The 23,647-nt window shown below is 38.9% G+C and overlaps 1 protein-coding gene and 1 pseudogene across 6 annotated transcripts in view; one reads left to right on the forward strand and one right to left on the reverse strand.

Annotated features, from left to right (window-relative positions):
* Nucleotides 1-23,647, reverse strand: part of ESRP1 (epithelial splicing regulatory protein 1) — an 84,290-nt gene that overhangs the window by 34,295 nt on the left and 26,348 nt on the right. For 4 of the 6 annotated variants that reach the window (XM_066266048.1, XM_066266047.1, XM_066266046.1 and 1 more), the window contains exons 10-13: nucleotides 22,580-22,881; nucleotides 20,047-20,265; nucleotides 17,272-17,470; nucleotides 13,724-13,892 (exon numbers count right to left, since the gene is read on the reverse strand). In XM_066266048.1, the coding sequence (XP_066122145.1) occupies nucleotides 13,724-13,892; nucleotides 17,272-17,470; nucleotides 20,047-20,265; nucleotides 22,580-22,881 (889 nt within the window). Of the gene's footprint in view, nucleotides 1-12,955; nucleotides 13,137-13,723; nucleotides 13,893-17,271; nucleotides 17,471-20,046; nucleotides 20,266-22,579; nucleotides 22,882-23,647 lie in introns of those variants that run through there. The other 2 variants (XM_066266049.1, XM_066266044.1) reach the window with 2 other exon arrangements.
* On the forward strand, nucleotides 2,138-3,342 carry LOC136328576 (UV excision repair protein RAD23 homolog B pseudogene; annotated as a pseudogene).

A 23,647-nucleotide genomic window follows, 5' to 3' on the forward strand; every position in this document is an offset into this window, starting at 1 on the left:
TAGCTTGGGAAGAAAAAATAAGACCTGGAATAGTTTTTAAAATCCTAAGCAATATTGCTTGTGATAAAATTTTATTTTAATAAACAACTAGTTATTGGATAAACAAAGATTTTTAATAAATATTATGAAAAGAAAATGGAGACTGACAACTTTCCATTATACCGATTCTCCCAGAAATTGAGCACAACTAACAAGAATTTGAGATTACAAATTTATTGATACTAGAGACTGCCATTATTTGGCAGAGTACGAAGATGCTGAGCTCTCTTCCTCCTACAATTATATCAACATTACATACCATCATTAAGAACCACCTGAAGACTAGCGGAACAGAATTCCTATATCTAAAAATATAAACAAGCAACCCTGAGACTGTAAAGAAGGGTAGAGACTCATACTGGGCAGGTCCCACACCCAGTGTCACAGTGACCTGAAGAACTGGGACGGATATCTTGACTTAACACAAACAAACTCATACATCCAGTCTAAATGTCTTTCAGTGGCTTCTGTTCCCTTGCAGATCTTCCTAAAATGTCTCAAAATTCACAAACCCCATACATGCTGCAGTTAGATTTTGGCATTCCCTATACCTCTATTTAAGTGGCCCCAAGCTTGGGATAAGTGGCAGCTGAACTCGGTTCACAACATAGCCTCTCCCTGTGCCTCTAAGAATAGCAAAGGCAACTACCAAACACAGATCAGTTTGTAGCTCCTATGAGGTGGACTTAGTTCAGGTATAGGTAGTGGCTGACCTTGGCTGAATCAAAGCCCTTCCCAAGAGGCCCTAAAACCAACATGCCTGGTGGTCAACTTTAGAACACATGAGAGCACCATCCAACCAGCTCTACAAATGACAAAGGGCAGACCTGGCAGGCACCAGAGCCCCTCTAAAGTGAATCCTCCTTCATGGGGTCAGCCTGTGAACAATAGCTCATCCACTGCATGACAGCCAGTCCTCACAGCCAGTCAGCGTGAAGGCCAGTGCCACCCACTAATGTGCCAACAGCAATAAAGTCTCAACTACTACAGGAAGACAGACAAAACTCACAACATAAAAGACACCCCAGGCGACCCAGCTCAGGTGACCAGGGAGACTGCATCACTGGGCTCAAAAGATTATCTACTACATAAGGCCACTCTGACGGACAGACATAGCAGATTGACCTAATACATAGAAATAAGCACAGGGAGGGAGCCAAAATGAAGAGACAAAGAAATGTCCCAAACGAAAATACATGACAAAATGCTAAAAAAAGAAAACTAAACGTAAGAGATGCAAATAATCTACCAGATACAGAGTTAAAAACACTAGTGATGCCTCACTAGGGAGAGGTACAGTGTATAGAGCATCAGTCTGGGATGCTGAGGACCCAGGTTCGAAACCTCGAGGTTGTCGGCCTGAGAACAGGTTCACAAGCTTGAGCACGGGGTCACTGGCTTGAGTGTGTGATCATAGACGTGACCCCATGGTCACTGGCTTGAAGCCCAAGGTCCCTGGCTTAGCTGGAGCCCCTCATTCAAGACATATATGAGAAAGCAATCAATGAACAACTAAAGTACCACAAGTATGAGTTGATGCTTCTCATCTTTCTCTCTTCCTGTCTGTCCCTCTCTCACGCGTGTGCTAAAACACTGGTGGTAGGGATACTCACTGAATTTAGAAGAGGTGAACTCAGTGAGAACAAAGAAATAAAAATCATAAAATAGAACCAGTCAAAAATAGCAAATACAGCCTGACCAGGTGGTGGCGCAGTGGATAGACCGTCGGACTGGGATGAGGAAGACCCAAGTTCGAGACCCCCGAGGTTGCCAGCTTAAGTGTGGGCTCATCTTGTTTGAGCAAAAGAAGCTCACTGGCTTGAGCCCAAGGTCGCTGGCTCGAGCAAGGGGTTACTCAGTCTGCTGAAGGCCTGCGGTCAAGGCACATATGAAAAAGCAATCAATGAACAACTAAGGTGTTGCAATGTGCAATGAAAAACTAATGATTGATGCTTCTCATCTCTCCGTTCCTATGTGTCTGTCCCTGTCTATCCTTCTCTCTGACTCTCTGTCTCAAAAAAAAAAAAAAAAAGCAAACACAAGAACTAAAATGAAGAGTACATTAGGGAGCAGGCCCAGCAGAGCTTTGCGGCGGCACATGCAGGTCACTCTGGAGAACCTCCAGTGGCAGACCTCTCAGATGGCATCAACCCCGAGGAGATGACAAGAGCACTGAGAGAGAACACTGAATCTGTAAAGGGGAAAGATGCCTTTCCTGTAACAGGTCAAAAAGTTATGCAGGCAAAATCCTCAATGATACTACTCTAAAAGAACATGAAATTGATAAGAAACCCTTCGTGGTGGGTATGGTGACAAAATCCAAAGCAGTGACAACACCAGCGCTAACAACTCAGCAATCAAATCCTGCCACCAATACCATATGTAGTTTCTCTACAGCACCAGCTGTGGCTCAGGTCTCAACCTCCATGCCTGCTTTGGCTCCCACACCTGCACCTATCACCCCAGGATCACAGACAGCATCTTCTGAACCTGCACCTGCTGGTGCAACAAAACAGGTTTCTGCAGGAAAGCCAACAGAAGCACCGGTGGCTACTATCCCGACATCAACCGACAGTACGTCAGCAGATTCCTCTTGGTCAAACCTTTTTGAAGGTGCAACAAGTGCACTTATGGCCAGTGAGTTTTATGAGAATATGGTACCTGAGATGTTGATGGGCTGTGAACAAGAGCAAGTAATTGCAGCCCTGAGAGCCAGTTTCAGCACATTGACAGTGCAGTACAATACCTTGCAATGGGAATTCCTGAACAGAGAAAGTCAGGCTGATTGGTCCCCCTCCAGCAGCTAGCACTGAGGGGCTCGTTAGTCTTGAGTGGCTAAAGCTGCCACAACTATGACAGCAATGACAAGTCCTGAAGGACATCCCCTTGAATTTTTATGGACTTAGCTTCAGTTTCAACAGATGAGACAAATTCCTCAACAGAATTCTTCCCTGCCTCCAGCATTGCTACAACAGATAGTTGGAGAAATCCTGTTACTACAGCAAACTACCCAACACCAAGTGCATTTTATTCAGATGTTAAACGAACCAATTCAAGAAAACAGAGGTCAAGGAGGCTGCAGTGCAAAAGCTGAAAGTGGTCATATGTACTACATTCAAGTAACACCTTAGGAAAAAAAGAAGCTATTGAAAGGTTAAAGGCATCAAGATTGAAAGACTTGTGATATAAGCATATTTTGTTTGTGAGAAGAAGGAGAACTTGGCTGCAAATAATCTTCTACAGCAAAAATTTAAAGATACTTTATTGAAAAATCTCACACATAATACCAGTACATTACACTAACTTCTTTCACTGCTTGGTCTGGGTTGACTTGGGCTCTTATCCACAATACCAGATAAACAATGTAGACTGCTGGGAGTGGGGAGGAATCTTGCATATAGGGCAGGGATAAATACAGTGCACGTCTGCTTCAATTAGCAGGTGCTGCAAATTCACACGATGTGTAAAATATACAACCAAAAATCAGCTTTTTCAGGTTTTATTCCTTTCATAAAGTATTAGGCAACTTCCAAGGTTTCACATTTTATTGTATTAGATTCAGAAATTTAGTGAAATGTTCTGCTTTATATGTCCTTGATTTAACATTGGTTTCAGAAAAAAATCTGCTACCTAGAAACTACAATAGTGTTTTTCAACCACCGGTCTGTGAACTGGTGCCAGTCCACCAGATGTTTCATGTTGGTCCGTGAAAGAGTTAACCACATTGACGTTGTATGAAGATTATAGAGTCTACAATCATTGAGTTTATAATAGTATATATAAAATAATATATATACAACCTATATATTATATACATTATATATAATAAACATGAAAAGATGCTTAACATCACTAATCATCACAGAAATGCAAATTAAACTCACAATGAGATATTCCCTCAGACCAGTCAGAATGGTTATCACCAATTAATCACAAACAAGTGCTGGCAAGGATGTGGGAAACAGAAACTCTTGTGCACTGTTCATGGGAATTCAGATTGGTGCAATCAATATGGAAAACAGCACAGAGGGCCCTCAAAAAATTAAAAAATGGAACTGCCTTATGACCCAGCAATTCCACTTCTAGGAACATATCTGAAGAAAGTATACACACACCCCTATATTCATTGCAGCATTATTTACAATAGCTAATATTTGGAAGCAGCCCAATTGCCCACCAGTAGTTGAGAGGTTAAAAAAAGCTGTGGTACATTTACACAATGGAATATTACTCAGTCATTAAAAAAAGGGAGGGGGCACTTTCCTTTTTCAATATCTAAGATGGACCCAGAGCAGGGGTCGGGAAACTTTTTGGCTGAGAGAGCCATGAATGCCACATATTTTAAAATGTAATTCCATGAGAGCCATACAACGACCCGTGTACGTTAGGCATTATCCAATAAAAATTTTGTGGTGTTCCAGAGGACAGCTGGGATTGGCTCCAGTCACCCACAACCATGAACATGAGCGGTAGGAAATGAATGGATTGTAATACATGAGAATGTTTTATATTTTATATATTTAACGTTATTTTTTTTTATTAAAGATTTGTCTGTGAGCCAGATGTTCTAGACCCCTGACCTAGAGAGTATTTGCTAAGTGAAATCTATTGAACAAAAAAGAAACAGACTCATAGAGGCCCTAGCCTGTTAGTTAGCTCAGTTGGTTAAGAGCATCGTCCCAAAACAACAAGGTTGCAGATTCAATCCCCAGTCAGGGCACACATGGGAAGCAACCAAAGAACACACAACTGAGTTGAACAACAAATGAATGCCTCCCTTCCCTCTGCCCCCTCTCTCCTTTCCTCTCTCTGTCTCTCCAAAAATCAATAAAAATTAAGCCCTGGCTCGGAAGCTCAGTTGTTTGGAGCATCATCCCAGATCACAGAGGTTGCCATTCGATTCCCTGGTCAGGGCACATTCAGAAGCAGCTCGATGTTCCTGTCTCTCCCTGCCTTTCTCAAAAAAGAAACGAAACAGATTCATAGTTACAGAAAACAGACTGACAGTTGTAAAAGGGGAGGGTGGGCTAGGGGAGAAAAAAGTGAATGGATTAAGAAAAAAAAAGAAAAAAAATCTCAGAAATAGACAACAGTATAACAGTATGGTGACTACCAGAGGGAAAGGGTAGTGGGAGGGAAGGTGGAAGATAGTAAAGGGGAATAAATAATTGTGGGGTGGTGAATACACAATAGACTATACGGATGATGTGTTATAGAACTGTAAACTTGAAACCTATATAATTTTATTACCAATGTCACTCCAATAAGTTCATTAAAAATAAAAATTGAAGAGAGCAAAAATTTAACGAACAGAATAAAACTATAAAAACAATCAGAGCCTGACCAGTGGTGGTACAGTGGATCAAGTGTCCACCCAGAACATTGAGGGCCCTAGTCCAAACTCCATGGTTGCTGGCCTCAGTGATGGCTCATTGGCTTGAGTGCAGGATTGTTAACTTGAATGCAAGATCACTGATATGATCCCAAAGTTGCTGGCTTGAGCAAAGGGTCATTGGCTTGGCTTGAGTCAAAGCACATATGAAAATCAATCAATGAACAACTAAAGTAAAGCAACTGCAAAATGATGCTTCTCATCTCCCTCCTACCTTCCTGTCTGTCTCTATCTCTTTCTGTTAATAAAATAAATAAATTGCTTAAACTTAAAAATCAGAAAACAATAAAATGGCAGTAACTACATACCTATCTATAATTACTATAAATATAAACAAATCTCCAATCAAAAATTACTATCTATAATTACTATAAATATAAACAAATACTCCAATCAAAAGACACAGAGTGGCTGAATGTATATGAGAATAAGACCTGTATGTATGCTGCCTACAAATTACCCACTTCAGATCAAAAGACACACATAGATTGAGCGTAAAGGAAGGGGAAAAGATATTTCATGTAAATGGAAACAGAAATATGTAGCTAGAGTAGCATTACTGTGTGACACAAAATAAACTTTAAAATAAAGGCTATAACAAGACATAAGAAAAGACATTTCATAATAATAATGAAATCAATTCAACAAGGATATTATCTCTTGTAAACATGTACACACCCAAAGTACAAGCACCTAAATATATAAAACAAATATTGAAGGACATAAAAGAAAGATCTACAGTAATAGAGTCATAGTAGGGGACTTTAACAATCAACTGACATTAATGGATAAATCATCCAGATAGAAAATGAACAAGAAACAGTGGTCTTGAATGATACATTAGATTAGTTGGACTTAATTGAGTTTTTAAAGAACATTTCATCCCAAACAAGCAGAATATACATTTTTTTTCAAGTGCCCATGGACCATTTTCCAGGGTAGATCACATCTTAGGCCACAAAACAAATCTCAATAAATTTAAGAAGACAAAATAGCATAAAACTAGGAATCAATTAAAAGAAGCCAAGTGAAAATACTCAAACACATGGAGGCTAAATAACATGCTCTTATTAAATAATGAGTAGGTTAACAAAGAGATGGAAAAAAATTAAAATATATTTTGAAGCAAATGAAAAGAAAAAAAAAACTATGAGACACATCCAAAGTAGTCCTAACAGGAAAATTCATAGCTTATCTCAAGAAATATGAAAAATCCCAAATCAATACTCTAACTCAGTGGTTTTCAACTGTTTTACACTTGGAGACTTGTGAAAACAGGATAATTATTTTGGGGAATACTAAAACAGATATCACCATGAGCATAAGATCATTGGGTGTATAATCTTCATAAAACATCAGGGTGGTTAGCTCATTTGTGGACTGGCACAAAATTTTTGGCAGACCAGCAGTTGAAAAACACTGCTCAAACTTACAATTAAATGAACTAGAAGAAGAGAGAAACCCCAAAGTGAGTACAAAAAAAAAATGAGTCTTAAAAATTACAAAGGATAAAGAAACAACCAACCAACCAAAAAAAAGAAAGGAAGGAAGGAAGGAAGGAAGGAAGGAAGGAAGGAAGGAAGGAAAGAAGGAAAGAAGGAAGGAAGGGAGGGAGGGAGGGAAGAAGGAAAGAAAGAAAGAAAGAAAGAAAGAAAGAAAGAAAGAAAGAAAGAAAGAAAGAAAGAAAGGGCGAGCGAGCCTGGTCAATGGTGGTGCAGTATAGGGCATTGACTTGGAATGCTAATGTTTAGTTCAAAGCCCTGAGCTTGCCTGGTGAAGACACATATGAATGCTTTTCACTTCATCTCTCTTCCCTTTCACCCCTCTCCCCCCCAAAATCAATAGATAAAATCTTAAAAAATAAATAGAAAAGATCAGGTTGCAGGTTTGAAACCTGGAGGTTGCTGGTTTGAGCATAGGCTTATCAGGTTTTAGCACAGGTTCATCAGCTTCAGCATGGGATCATCAAAATGATTCAAAGGTCTCTGGCTTGAGCAAGGGGTCATCGGCTCGGCTTGAGCACCTTCCCCTCCCTCTGCCAAGTCAAAGCATGTATGAGAAGCAATCAATGAACAACTAAAGTAACTCAACAGTGAGTTGATGCCTCTCATCTCTCTCTCTCTCTCTCTCTCGATCAAGCTCTCTCTAAAAAGAAAAAAAAATGAAACGAAAGAGGACAAATGACAGCTGACCCCACAGAAATATAAAGGATTATAACAAAATACTATACACAATCACAGTGTTTTCTGATGTATAAGATACTTCCCTATAGTACGGTGATGGCGAACCTTTTTATAAAACCCGCCCACTTTTGCACTGCTGGTCAGGTTGATATAGTATATGACAGATATAGTAAATGACACACCTTAATTTTGGGGCCTGAAATTTGAAGGAAAAAAATGTATTACATAAAGTTATTGAACTCAAGTTTTATTCACCATAAAATTCATACAACTCCTCATCACTATCAAACTCCCATCGATTAGCTTGTTCTCATCTATGTCTGATAATGAAACACTATCTTCAACAATAAGTGTAAAAACGCCTGAAAAAAATCTACAACCATTCCTGACCAGGCGGTGGCACAGTGGATAGAGCGTCAGACTGGGATGTGGAAGGACCCAGGTTTGAGACCCCCAAGTCCGCCAGCTTGAGCGCGGGCTCATCTGGCTTGAGCAAATAGCTCACCAGCTTGGACCCAAGGTCGCTGGCTCCAGCAAGGAGTTACTTGGTCTGCTGAAGGCCCCCGGTCAAGGCACATATGAGAAAGTAATCAATGAACAACTAAGGTGTCGCAACAAAAAACTGATGATTGATGCTTCTCATCTCTCTCCATTCCTGTCTGTCTGTCCCTATCTATCCCTCTCTCTGACTCTCTCTCTGTCCCTGTAAAAAAAAAAAAAACTACAACCACTGTATAAGATGCACCCAGTTTTTAGACTCTAAATTTAAACAAAACAAAACAAAAACAAACAAAGAAACCCCACCAAAAAACAAAACAAAACAACAACAAAAATGTGCATGGGGAGATACGGTATATGCCAACAAATTGGAATACTTAGATGAAATGAATAAATTCCTAAAAACATACAATGTTTCAAGACTGAAATCAGGTAAAAACAGAAAATCTGAGCAGACCAGTAAGTACCAATGAAACTAAATTGGTAATCAAAAGACTCTCAACATAAGTCCTGTACCAGATGGCTTCACAGATTAATTTTACCATTCAGAAACGATATCTATTTTTTGAAAACTATTCCAAAAAACTGAAGAAAAGGAAGGCTCCCATACTCACTTTATGAAGCATTACCTCAACACCAAAAACAGAGAAACTTCAAAAAATAATAAATTAGCCCTGGCCGGTTGGGTCAGTGGTAGAGCGTCGGCCTGGCGTGCAGAAGTCCTGGGTTCGATTCCCGGCCAGGGCACACATGAGAAGCACCCATCTGCTTCTCCACCCCTCCCCCTCTCCTTCCTCTCTGTCTCTCTGTTCCCCTCCCGCAGCGAGGCTCCATTGGAGCAAAGATGGCCCGGGCGCTGGGGATGGCTCCCTGGCCTCTGCCCCAGGCGCTGGAGTGGCTCTAGTCGCGACAGAGCGACACCCAGGAGGGGCAGAGCACCGCCCCCTGGTGGGCATGTCAGATGGATCCCGGTCAGGCGTGTGCGGGAGGCTGTCTGACTATCTCTCCCTGTTTCCAGCTTCAGAAAAATACAAAAAATAAAAAATAAAAAAATTATACACCAGTATCCTTGATGAAAATTGAGACAAAATCCTCAACAAAATATTAGCAAACCAAATTCAGTAATACATTCAAAAGATCAAACACCAATCAAATAGTATTTATTACTGAGATAAAACATTGGAATTTAATATCTGAAAATCAACTAATGTGAGATACCTACAAACATGACTACACTAATAGGGACAGAAAAGGCATCTGACAAAATCCTACACCCATTTTTAATAAAAACTCTCAGAAAAGTTGGATAGGGGGGTACATATTTCAATATAATAAAGACCATGTAGGACCAAACCATAGCTAACATCATACTCAATGAATGGCGAAAGTTGAAAGCTTTTTCTTTAAGCTCAAAGACAAGAGAAGAATGTCCACTTTCACTATTTTTATTAAGCATAGTATTGGAAGTCCTAGTCACAGCAATGAGACAAGAAAAAGAAATAAAAGATACCTGATTTGGAAAGGATGTAAAACTCATTTGCAGATGACATGATACTTTATATAGATAACTAAAGATTCCACCAAAAAACTATTAGAACTGATAAATTAATTCAGTAAAATAGCAGAATACAAAATTAATATTCAGATATCAGTTGCATTTGTATATATCATACTAATAATTAACTATAAAAGAACTTAAGGAAACAACACATAATTACAAGCAAACAAACAAGCAAGCCCTGGCCAGATAGCTTGATATGTTAGAGTGCCGGCTCAAAGCACAAAGGTTGCCAGTTCTATCCCCCAGTCAGGACACATACAGGAACAAATTGATGTTCCTATCTCTGTCTCCCTTCCTCTCACTAAAATCAATAAGTAAAAGCTTTTAAAAATATTTTTTAAAACTCCTAGGAATAGCCCTGGCCGGTTGGCTCAGCGGTAGAGCGTCGGCCTAGCGTGCGGAGGACCCGGGTTCGATTCCCGGCCAGGGCACACAGGAGAAGCGCCCATTTGCTTCTCCACCCCTCCGCCGGGCTTTCCTCTCTGTCTCTCTCTTCCCCTCCCGCAGCCAAGGCTCCATAGGAGCAAAGATGGCCCGGGCGCTGGGAATGGCTCTGTGGCCTCTGCCTCAGGCGCTAGAGTGGCTCTGGTCACAACATGGCGATGCCCAGGATGGGCAGAGCATCGCCCCCTGGTGGGCAGAGCGTGGCGTGCCGGGTGGATCCGGTCGGGCGCATGCGGGAGTCTGTCTGACTGTCTTTCCCTGTTTCCAGCTTCAGGAAAAAAAAAACAAAAAAAAAAAACTCCTAGGAATAAATTTAACCAAGGAGATAAAAAAAAACTATACTCAAAAAATTTTAAGACAATTTAGAAAAACATTTAAGATACAAATAAAGGAAATCATTTACCTTGCTCATTGATAGGAAGAATTAAATAGTTAAAATACCTATAATACTCAAGGCAGTCTACAGATTTAAAGCAATACCTAGCAAAATATAAAAAATGGCATTTTTTTTACAGAGCTTGCACAAACAATCCTAAAGTTTATATGGAACAACAAAAGACCACTCAATAGCCAAAGTGATCCTGAGAAAAATAAAGTTGAAGTATCATACTGTCTGATATCAAACTATACTACTATAAGGCTAGAGTAATCAGAAAGACATGGTAGTGGCACAGAAACAGACATATTGATTAATGGAACAGAATAAATACCCCAGAAATAAAACCCACATCTATATGGTCAATTAATGTATGACAAAAGAGGCAAGAATATACTATGGGATAAAGACAGTCTCTTCAATAAATGGTGTTGGGAAAACTGGACAGATACATACAAAAAAATGGAGCCAAACCATTTTCTTATATCATATAGAAAAATAAACTCAAAATGGGTAAAAAATTTAGATATAATACTTGAACTCCTAGAAGAAAACATAGGCAATAAAGTCTGTAACATCCCTTTTATTTTTTTTAATTTATTTTTATTTTTTACAGAGACAGAGAGTCAGAGAGAGGGATAGATAGAGACAGACAGACAGGAACGGAAAGAGATGAGAAACATCAATCATTAGTTTTTTGTTGTGACACCTTAGTTGGTCATTGATTGCTTTTTCATATGTGCCGTAACTGCGGGCCTTCAGCAGACTGAGTAACCCCTTGCTTGAGCCAGCGACCTTGGGTCCAAGCTGGTGAGCTTTGCTCAAATCAGATGAGCCCACGCTCAAGGTGGCGACCTCGGGGTCTCAAACCTGAGTCCTCCGCATCCCACTGCGCCACCACCTGGTCAGGCTGTAACATCCCTTTTAATATATTTTAGGATATGTCTCCTCAGGCAAGGTAAATAAAAGAAAAAGTACACAAATAGGACTATTTCAAAAAGAACTGCACAAGGAAGGAAACCAACAAAACAAAAAAACAACCTACTGAATGGAGGAAAACATTTTCCAATGATACATGCAATAAAAGGTTGATATGCAAAATTCATAAAGAACTCATACAATTCAACACCAAAAAATCTAATTAAAAATGGGCAGAGGATTTGAACATTTCTCCAAAGAGAACATACAGATAGCCAACAGATATATGAAAAGATGCTCACTGTCACTACTCATCAGGGAAATACAAATTAAAACTATAATCAGATATCACCTCACATCTGCCAGAAGGGCTATCATCAATAAATCAATAAACAGTAAGTATTGACAAGGATGTGATGAAAAAGGAAACCCCATGAAGAGTTGGTGGGACTGCAAATTCAGGGTACCACTATGAGAAAAACTGGATGGAAGTTCTTTAAAATATTAAAAATAGAACTACCGTATCCACCAGCAATTCTACTTCTGGGTATTTATCCAAAGAAAACAAAAACACAAATTCAAAAAGATACATGCTTCCCTATAAGCACTGCAGCATTATTTACAAGAGCCAAGACATGGAAGCAAACCAAATGTCTATCAACAGAGAAATGGATAAAAAACTTGTGGTACAGCCTGGCCTGTGGTGGTGCAGTAGATAAAGCGTCGACCTGGAAATGCTGAGGTCGCCGGTTCAAAACCCTGGGCTTGCCTGGTCAAGGCACATATGGGAGTTGATGCTTCCAGCTCCTCCCCTCCTTCTCTGTCTGTCTCTTTCTCCTCTCTCTCCCTTTCTCTCTCCTCTCTAAAATGAATAAATAAAATTAAAAAAAAAACAAAAAACAAAAAAACTTGTGGTACATATATAAGAAATATCCTGTCATGGATGGGCCTAAAGAGTATTACGCTAAGTGAAATAAATTAGCCAAAGACAAATACAGAATGATTTCATTTTCATGTGGAATCTAAAAAAACAAAGTAAATGATCAACTGAAACACAAACAAACTCATATATACAGTAAACAAACTAATGATTATCAGATGGGAGGGGTTTTTAAGAAGTGGGTGAAAAAGGTAAAGAAATTAAGAACTACATATTCACAGTTATAGTACAGTTTATAATATTATAATAATTATGTATGGTGTCAGGTGGGTACTAGACATATTGGAGTGATTACTTTGTAAATTTTATAAATGGTTAATTACTATGATGTACATAAGAAACTAACATAATATTGAATATCAAATATAATTTTTAAAAAATTTATTTTCCTAGAAAACCAGGAAAAAAGTTCATTCTAAGGAAGTTCTAAATTAATCTCATTCTGGACATGTAAGTAAAGATTTAGGAGATAAAGAATACAAGTTGTGTACAATTAACACAATTGTTTTTATTTATTTTGGGGTAACATGAGTTAATGCTATTCAAAAATATAATTGTCGGCCCTGGCTGTTTCGCTCAGTGGTAGAGCATTAGCTCAGCATGTGGAAGTCCTAGTTCGATTCCCAGTCCAGGCACACAGAAGTGACCATCTGCTTCTCCACCGCCCCCCCTTCTCTCTCCCCCGCTCTCTGCTCTTTCTCCCCACTCCTGCAGCCATAGATCAAATGGTTGAAGCAAAGTTGGCCCTGGGTGCTGAGGATGACTCCATGGCCTCACCTCAGGCACTAAAAAAAAAAAAAATGATAACAATAAAAAAATTTAAAAAAAATTAAAAATAAAATAAAAGGAATTCGGAGCCGGTGGGGGTGGGTGGTGGTGAAAAAAAAAAAAATAGCCCAGTTGTCTAGCAACAGAGCTACGGCCCAGCCAGGCAGAGTATCCCGTTAGAGGCTTGCCAGGTGGATCCTAGTCCAGGAGCATATGGGAGTTCATCTCTGCCTCCCCACTACTCACTTAATAAAATATACATATAATTGTCATTAAGGATTTTCCTTTTTTTTAATTCATTCATAAGATATTGCCCCCATATTGTAATGATTATAATGTCTCTCACTTATGGTGCTAAGATAGAAGGAAGAAAAGTAAAGCTGTATACAAAAATAGCCTAAAAGATGCTATTAACACATGGTTCAAAAGTAAACTTATTTCGGTCTGTCTTGAAACAACCTTCTTGGTTAGAGATATGACCAGAGCTGTTGCCTGCTATGCTAACCTTCAATGTGGCACACAATCTTCTTTTATGAACTCAAGCATCGGCTATGAAAAGAGTCCTTTGTTTCTGTCCTTTATTTCCCTCCTGTCAGAACCTTACCTGGGATAGTACGCTGTGTAGTTCATGAAGAGCTGAGTGCCTGCTGGATAGTATGCTGTGGAGGGCTGCAGTGCTCGTGGATTCAGAAGCAGAGAGGGCTGATAAATGGCAGCTTCGGTAGGAATAACTGCTGCAGGAGCTGGAAATGTGTATGAAGGAGGAGACAGGCCTAAACAAACAGAGAGAGAGAGACTTTATGACATTTGCAACAGTTGACACGTATGTGCTAGCACTGAAGCCATAAAAGTTACTATTGCACATATACATTTTAAAGTAAGACAGCAATTCTTTACACTATCACAAGAAATCTAGAAGTCATCTCAAACTTCACAATCCATCAACCTAAAGAACTTCTCATTTTTGGTCTGAAATTTGGAAAAACCAGTATAGTATCATCAAACTTCTCATCTGGCCTGTGATGGTGCAGTGCATAAAGCATCCACTAAGAACACCGAGGTTACCAGATTGAAACTCCAGGCTTGCCTGGTCAAGGCCCATATGAGAAGCAATCAATGAACAAATAAAGTTAAGCAACTATGAGTTGATGCTCCTCATTCCCCTCTTTCAAAAATCAATAAAAATAATTTTCTTAGTCTTCTCAACCATTTCATGATGTGTGATATTTCTTCCCACTCCTGAGTGTCAGTTACCACGAACAAATACTTTGAGGAAAGAGGCACAAGACTGACATTTAGTTTAACTTCAAACAAAAAGCTGGACTTCTTTTCTGAGAGCTACACTGCTATCCCATCTTATCTACCCTGTAGCACAGCATGAAACAGAAATGGTTATTATGAAGACTCTTCACCAGTACCAATTATTATGCCAAAGCATAGATTGTTTCAGAGTAAAGTGACATAAAAGTAGATTAACTTTGCTTTATTCCCCCTAAAGGTAACCCAGAAGATGTGCTTTGAAGTTTATATACATCTTTAAACCTGTTTAAAAAAAAAATGCAGCTGGGGATTATGCCTGAGAAATAAAAGCCAAAGTCTTCCTGAGAGCCAGTGGATAAATTTTGACTTAAAGTATATAGAAAACAGAAAGAATGAAATTTCTTTGTCTCCTGGTTCTTCAACTCACTTAAGTCAGACCAGTTGATTGTTCCCTACCTTTAACATGTGGGATAAACACAGGCCATCTGTATCCAACAAAAGAGGCAACTGAGAAGTCTGAATTTGGGGTTCCTAACTCTCACTTTCACACCTAGAACAACCTAATCTATATTGCAAATGGCAGAGGCCCAAGGGATCATTTTTTTCATATGAAAATCTGTTCTGTTTTCTGAAATCCTTACGAGATTCTACATATGTACGGAAAGGAGCAGGCAGCTCACTGAACATGGGACACAGGGCAAAGTCCTCATATGGGTACACATACTGACCTCATATATACCTTTTGGGTACCTCATACATACTCACCGAAAATTGAGTTACCTGTAGATACCTAACATGTAGATGAATTTTAAAATTATGATTACTGGCCTTAAAGAGTCCACAAAAAAGGCAATCAGGACAAACTGAGGCATCAGAGTCATATAGAAAATTATAAAGCCTGTGTTCATATACTGCTTTCATAACTATCAAGCAATTCATTAAATGACAGTGTCTCATAGCACTAAGGCAAACATACATAGTAGGTATAAGTCTCCTTTGCCTCAAAACAAAGAATATTAGAAATTTTTGATAACTAAACAAATCACTCTGCTCAGATTTGGGAACTGCTCATATGAAAGAACAGCTATTCTCATATTCCTAAAAGAAAATACATGTATATATTCATAGACTAGAAAAATGGAGGTGACTTTAAAATGCTCAAATTTTTAAGTTACATTTCAATAAAAAAAAGTTTACAACGAGACTTTAGCAGCATTTCTTTCCAAAATTCACTAAGAAACTCCTCAGTGAGTCAGAACTAGTCTCTGTTTTTACTGTATTAGTCCTTGAGATTATACTTTTTAAAAATTCAATTTATGTAAAATTTTTGGTGTTGCATAAATAGGCAACCAACTAAAGTGAGTTGGCAGGAAAAAAACAGTCTAGTAGAACAAATATATAATAGCATTGCATAAATAGAAATTCTGATTTGAATGAAAAAATGAGTAAACTCTTCCATTAAAATGGCAAGTGGTCAAATTTTAGTTAAAATATCTGGGCAGTATTAAAAGGGAAGATATGGAAATATGATTTTATGTGAAAAATGCATTTAACATATTATTTTAGGGCTTGTGAAGGAGAAAAGGGAAGAAATGAAAAGTCTTATGAAGAAAATGAAATGACCAGTTTAGCATCAGGAAGAGAGAAGTAAAATTATATCACAGCAGAATTTGGGTTATACATGAAGAACAAATTCCCGTATCTCACAATACTTGATAGATTATCATTAAAGGAAATCGTAAAAGTTACTGATATTATCAGCGGCTTGTAGATAGAATACATATAACTAAGATTACTTTAAGATAACCACTTAAACCCAATCATAAATTTTTAAAACTTGATACTCATTAGTGATCAACTCTTAGAAATTCACCAACAGCAAGCAGCAGATAAATGGAATATTAGCATTTAGGAATTCCACGGGGGAAAAAAGGATTAAGCCCCACTGAATATTCTATGAATAATACTTATTCAAACAGGTATATTGTTATAGATTTCTCTTTACTAGCAAGTGATGTCCTATTACTCCCCATTTTATTGGAACCAATCATATAATCCAGTTTACAGCCCCAGTTATCTTTGGACTTTATTTCAAGTGCTACATGCTTTAAACACACCCAACATGCCTCCTAACAAGGTATGTCTTATTCAAAAGTGAAGACTGTGTCAAAAGATTCGGGTTTTAATATTAGATCCCAAGTGTTTCTTAGTCACCAACCAGAACTTGGCCTTCAAACTAAAGGGCTTATTCCTCTCAGACAAGATTCCAGATGGCTTGCACCCAGGTGCCAATGAGCAAGAGCATGGCTTGAAATTAAGCACTGATCCTGCGAGCCAATGGAAATTTTTGGCTAATATATTTACGCATTTATATATTTTTTACTAACTTGCTCATTCCAGATATTCTGGAGAGTGAGAGAAATGCTCTCCAGGTTATCCTATCCAAAAGTTACTTAATGCTCAATAACTTAAAATTGCAAAATGGACGTCAAATTATACTTCTAAAGAAAGCTTAATGTGTTACAGGAGAGAGAAAAAAAAGATTCGGCCATTTTATTTTACCTTTAAATGCGTATTAAAATACCTAAATAGCCAGGTTGCCTCCCAGAGTCAGTGCTTATCTTGAGCACACTAAGCTTCAGAAATCAAGGGCTTATCACTGGAAAAGCAAGAATATAATTTGAAAGGAGGTATTTGTAGCATCTCTAATTATGGGTGTCCACAACCAAGGTCTTAAATGATTACCAGATACTACCGATTTCAGATGGGAAAGCCTTATGTAACCACCTTGCCTGACTCAGAAAGAACCAGGAACACAGAAAGTTATGAAAGCAGCTTAAGCACCTACCAGCATATAGCGTAGAATAGCGCCAAGACCCAAGAAAAACTTACATGGTAACTTACATGGCGGTGGGGATAAGCCATTTCGATTTAAAGTGCCCCCCATAAACACAAAGTTCATCTCCTCAGCTGAACACTGAAAGACTTCAACATATCTGTCCTTCATGGTTTTTTTATGACACTTCTGTGCAGCCATAAATGCTCTGTCCGCAGACTTCATCTGGATAAAGGCATCTCCTGATGGGCGGCCCTGAGCGTGTGGGGGAAGAATAAAAACAAAAGGAGACTGTCTCCTTCAACAAGGAAATGGTTGCTTTCAAAACATGCAAAGTGACAATCACCCATAGTACAGACATTTTAGCCACAAAATCTGGGTGACAGCGTGATCCACTGAAATTGGACCTCCAATTCATCACCTAATCATCAGAATGGCCCACAAAATGTAGAAGAAACAGTTTTGAGAGCCCATAACAAAAAGTATTCCTTTTCGGTTCCTATTAGTATTAGATTTACAAGGTTTTAAAATGGTCTCCTTGCCCTGGCTGGTTTGCTCAGTGGTAGAGCGTCGGCCTGGTGTGCAGGAGTCCCGGGTTCGATTCCCGGCCAGGGCACACAGGAGAAGTGCCCATCTGCTTCTCCACCCCTCCCCCTCTCCTCTCTGTCTCTCTCTTCCCCTCCCGCAGCCAAGGCTCCATTGGAGCAAAGTTGGCCCGGGTGCTGAGGATGGCTCTGTGGCCTCTGCCCCAGGTGCTAGAATGGCTCTGGTTGCAACAGAGTGGTGCCCCAGATGGGCAGAGCATCACGCCCTGGTAAGAATGCTGGGTGGATCCCGGTTGGGCGCATGCGGGAGTCTGTCTGACTGCCTCCCCGTTTCCAACTTCAGAAAATACAAAGGAAAAAAAAGTTTTAAAAATAAAAAAGAAAGAAAAAAAAAATGGTCTCCTTCAAACTACAGTTTCAAAATAAAAATTGTATTCTGAAAAATCCAATTAAAACATTCAAATGAGAAAAACTGGTAACAGAACCAGTATTCAAGCTTATCCTATGAGAAACTGAATAAACTAGTGTTCCCTTTGTTTCTAAGTTCTGTTCATCACTGACCTGCAACATCCTTTTCCTTTCTTCTCCCTGCAGCCTAGCTGAATATGGCTTGGGGGTAGGGAAGGGAGACAGAAATCAGCAGTTGCAAAGCACTGTGAAGGTTGGTGACAGCTAGATCATCAGCCTTGCATGGGAGCCCTTCTCTCACCTACACCCATGCACTTCCATCTTAAATCTTGGCCAAAAATTGGTGTTTATAGTAATTTCCTCTATTACTTACAGCTTGCTAAAAATCTACTTAAAACCAAGCTGATAGATTTCTGTTCTATAGAACCTAAATGCCTTAAATTTAGCATGGACATTTTATGGGGGAGAAAACGATATAATTAGCTTATAAGACTTCTTTATTTATGAATTTCTTTCAGTTACTAAACAACTTTTTAGTGCAAATTATTACCATGCAAGTTACCATACCAGGGAAATTAGGGATAACAGGGAAACCCAGCCCAAGATGGAAACCTACCATTTTTGAGATAGCTAAGAGCTTAACCATCATTTAAGAAGCGTTTCTCCCAAGTGCAATGACAGTAGGTCATGTGGGTCAATGATAGGTAAATCTGTCTACTGTTGTTAATTAAAGAGTAATAATAACACCCAAGTTATTAGAAATGATGACTCAAAGAGAAACCTAACAAATCCCTGGTGGAGAATTGTGGGGAATTTTATTCAAAAGAACACCAGTAAAGCATGCTGAAAGGGTACCTACTCAGATAAAAAGGTGCATAGCTTAATATTGATGGAAGAGTTAAAATGAGCCTGTGCTCGTGTGGAGAATCATGCAGGGGTTCAGGATGTTTCCTAATTACCTGTACCCAGTGACATGCACTTTCCAGTGAGACAGGGCTGTAGTTATGAATATGACCAAATCTCCATGTGAAGAGAGACAGTAGAATATTAGCAGTTTAGAAAAACAAACCTATATTCAACTCATCATTCATCAAAAATATCTCCTTTTAAAAAATTAATACAACTTAGCTTTTAATAGAGTTCCAAAATTTTAATTAAGACTACTGGGTTTATAGGGTTTTAGGATGCTGTCCTTCTCATGCTAGCACAAAATACTGGCATATTGTCTAGCAACAAAGATGATTAACTTTATTTAACCAAAAGTCAACAAAAGTTAGTTAGTAACACTAACCCAGGAGTTACTTTTAATATGCTTAGAATATACACTTGCATACCACAGAACTTAGATTTTGATAGAGGTTTCTATTAAACAATTAATTCATTAATACATCTGAGTGCCTGTTATGACCAAATATTGTTCTAGGTGGTGCAGATACAAGTGCTTAATGGATTTGCACTTTGATGAAGGTAATTTAATGTCTAACATATAAAATAAATAATTTCTAAACACTCTGGATACAAACGACTCGAACACAAACAAGCTTATTGGTTTATGTATTGTCTATGATTGCTTTAACAACAGCAGAGTTGCAGAGCCAGTGGTTGCAATAGTGAGATGTTATATTAGACCGATAATGTACAATGATGCTATTGAGAATTGGATGGAAATGTGTGATGACAGAATCAGAACAAAACTGGAATGACCATACCAATGCTAGCATTCTTTCTGGAATTTATCTTAAAGACCTCTAGCATGTATAGTCACATCTTTTCTTTAAGACTTACTACACAACTGGTAAACATTTGCACTCTTTATTTGGAAGAGACTCTGATGGTAAGGATTAAGCAAATCAGTTTTCCAGCAAGCAACTTTCTTACCTGGTGATTCAATACCATGTGAACCCCATGAGTTCGAATATCTGTGGAAAACTCCCCCAGAAAGTCCAGGATGTCCTCAATTGTGGCCGCATAGGGAAGACCTCGAAGGCGTATACAGTCTCTAACATTTGTAGGGGGCACAAACTGCTGAGGTAGTACTGGAATAATGGGAGGGGTTGGAAGTGGAATAAGAGGGGCCGAGGAGAATCGATTCAGCACCTGTACTCAAAGGAAAACGGAAGTGATTTAGAGCCTTGCTTTGCCAACGCTGTCTGCAGATCGGCGCTGGCATCACTGGGGAGCCTGTTAGAAATGCAGGTTCCTCAGCTCTACCCCAGACCTAGTTAATATAAATCTGTATTTTAACAAGGTACCTGGGTGATTTATAGCAGATTGAAGTTTGAGAAGCACTCATGGAGAAAAGGATTCACTTTTCAGTGAGATGAGCATGATACCCATTTTTGAAAAATGCATGCTGAATCATATACCACACACAATGCAAATGCGCTTAGATTAAGGACTCGTCTACTAGACAAATGCACCTCTATCTGCCTTGGAACAAACATCCTTAAAGTCTGCCACTTTTCATAAATATTTTGAATTGCTAATCATGGACTACTGTAGCAATCTATTAGATTTTATTTTACCAAGTACAATATTCCCCTTAATATTGCTTCGTATTCCAACTCTGAAACCAAGAATTATAAAGAGAAGAATCCAGTAACAGAACTATAAGTAAAACAATGACTTTGGATTATATTAAAATATAATGCAACATTTATAAAATAAATATTATATATATAAAATGCAAAAAAGATAGAATGGCTAAATAATGTAAAAACTGGCCCTGGCCGGTTGGCTCAGCGGTAGAGCGTCAGCCTGGCGTGCGGGGGACCCGGGTTCGATTCCCAGCCAGGGCACATAGGAGATGCGCCCATTTGCTTCTCCACCCCCCCCCCCTTCCTCTCTGTCTCTCTCTTCCCCTCCCGCAGCCAAGGCTCCATTGGAGCAAAGATGGCCCGGGCGCTGGGGATGGCTCCTTGGCCTCTGCCCCAGGCGCTAGAGTGACTCTGGTCGCAACAGAGCGATGCCCGCCCGGGAGGGGCAGAGCATCGCCCCCTGGTGGGCATGCCGGGTGGATCCCGGTCGGGCGCATGCAGGAGTCTGTCTATCTCTCCCCGTTTCCAGCTTCAGAAAAATCCAAAAAAAAAAAAAAAAAAAAAAAAATGTAAAAACTAAAATAAAAAAATTTTAGTGACCATAAAAATAATCACTTAGTTTCTATGTGAACCTTAGACACTGGCAAAACAGAGGTTCTTGACTTTTAAATATGTATATGGAATTTAGATATCTTGAGAATGAATGAGGTCAAGTACATTTTTGAGAAAAAATTGCTTCCAGGCAAACTCAAAAGTTCTCATCTACGTTTGTCTTAGTTCAGAACATACCCACTAGCTGATAATACTATGAGGTCCTTGTGTAAATACCACATGTGGCATCGCTGGATTTGCTGAACAATTTACCATTGCAAACTTTATCATTCCATAAACTGAAAATATAGAGCAATCAAAGTTGAAAGAGCCTTGTGAAGCAGTCTCCATGATCTGTTACCAAGGAAACACTATCTGACTCTTAAGAGAAATGTTCAGCTGCTAAGGCAAAAAGAAAAACCAAAAGTCTTGAGACCCTATAGATGCCTAGATCTTAGAATGTTTTTAGGAACTGATTATCCCATTTGTATCTCAAAAACAACTCTGAATTCTGAGAGTAACAGGACAAAAGAAAATATTACATTGCCACCAAGAGCATGGAACTAATAAAGCTTACTGGGAAATTTGACAAAATATTAAAATTAAAAACCTTAAAAAGTTTACACCCTATACTCAGTTCTAAAGAAATCATCCAGAAATTGAGTTTTATAAACATGTTTCTCTAGAAATTCCTAATGGAGAAAACCAATCTAAATGTACAATAGAATTTCTAAATAAATTATGTACCTCCATGAGACATAATATTAACTTAAATATATAAAATTTCATGATATACAGTTTTGAAACAGACTAAAAACGTATATCTATAGCAGCATTCTAGTTATATAAAAACATAGTATTTTTTTGTTTGTATACCAGCTAATAGTGGCTAACACATTTGATTACACAGTAAGATTATTTTCAAGTTTTATTTTAACAATGAAAAATGTAGGGTTGTTTTCGGAAATAAAGAATAAAAATAGCTCTGGCTGGTTGGCTTAGTGGATAGAGTGTCGGCCTGGCATGTGGATGTCCTGGGTTTGATTCCTCGTCAGGGCACACAGGAGAAGTGGCTATCAGCCTCTCTCCCTCTCCCTCTCCCCTCCCTCTTTTTCTCCCGCAGCCAGTGGCTGAACTGGTTTGAGCATCAGCCCCAGACAGGGTATGCCGAGTAGATCCCAGTAGGGAGCTTGCGGGTATCTGTCTTTTTATCTCCCCTCCTCACTTAAAAAAAAAAGGAATAGAAATAATACAAAACCACCAATAATGTATTAAAAACCAACCTGCTGAACTTCAGCTGCTGTGCTCCTGAAGAGTTCAATGTATCTTTTACCCAACAAGTCCTTATGCTTCCTCAGTGCGTTCTGTGCATACTCCTCACAAGCAAAGAGGACAAAAGCATCCCCTGTTGGCCTACCATCTGGGTAAGTAACAAAGAGAATGCCTTCCTTGCCCCCAGTGATGGGGCAGTGCTGTCCAAAGAAGGTCACCACTTCATCAGCTGTGGCTGTAAATGGGAGCCCACGCATGCGGACAATGACTTGATTTTCCTTGGAGAGAAATTGGGCCACCTCATTGGATGTACCTAGGGAACACAAATATTATGACGCAGGGGGAGAAATGATTAAGACATCAATTTTACCAAATCAAAATGGTTAAAATTCATGACAATGTACTGAATTCATAATTAAGACCCACACTCCAAACTGAATTTATAATAACCATCCCAGGAAAAAAGAATTCTCTTCCCACAGACTACAGACTTTTCCTCTTAACATTTTCATAAAAAAAAATCTCTCAATTAGGAGAGCAGCCAGACAATTAAATTATCAACCAACCACCATATTCCTCTCATGGAGAAGCAATTAATCATCATAGTGGTTAAAGGCACAGGTCCTAATGCCAGAATACCTGGGTCCAGTTCTGGCTGTACCATTTTACTAGAGTATAACTTTAGTAAAGTTTAACTTCTGTGACTTAGTTTATCAATCTGTAAAATTAGGATAAAATTACCTACCTCATAAATTATGAGAGTAAGTTATTAAGTATAAAGTACTTTAGTGATTTTTTGCTATTATTTTTGATTACTTATTCTTAAAAAAAATTAAAACATACTCAAGTAGAGAGAATAGTATAATGAATATACTTGGAAGTTAGTTTCAACATGTATAAACATTCTGGTCTTAGCCAGTTGGCTTTGCAGTAGAGTGTTGGTACAGCATGTGGAAGTTCTAGGTTCGATTCAGTGAGACACACAGAAATGACCATCTGCTTCTCCACCCTACCCCCTCCTCTCTCTCTCTCTCTCTCTCTCTCTCTCTCTCTCTCTCCCTCTCCCACAGCCATGGCTC

Source organism: Saccopteryx bilineata, chromosome 3 (genome assembly GCF_036850765.1).
Source record: "Saccopteryx bilineata isolate mSacBil1 chromosome 3, mSacBil1_pri_phased_curated, whole genome shotgun sequence".
Lineage (NCBI taxonomy): Eukaryota > Metazoa > Chordata > Mammalia > Chiroptera > Emballonuridae > Saccopteryx > Saccopteryx bilineata.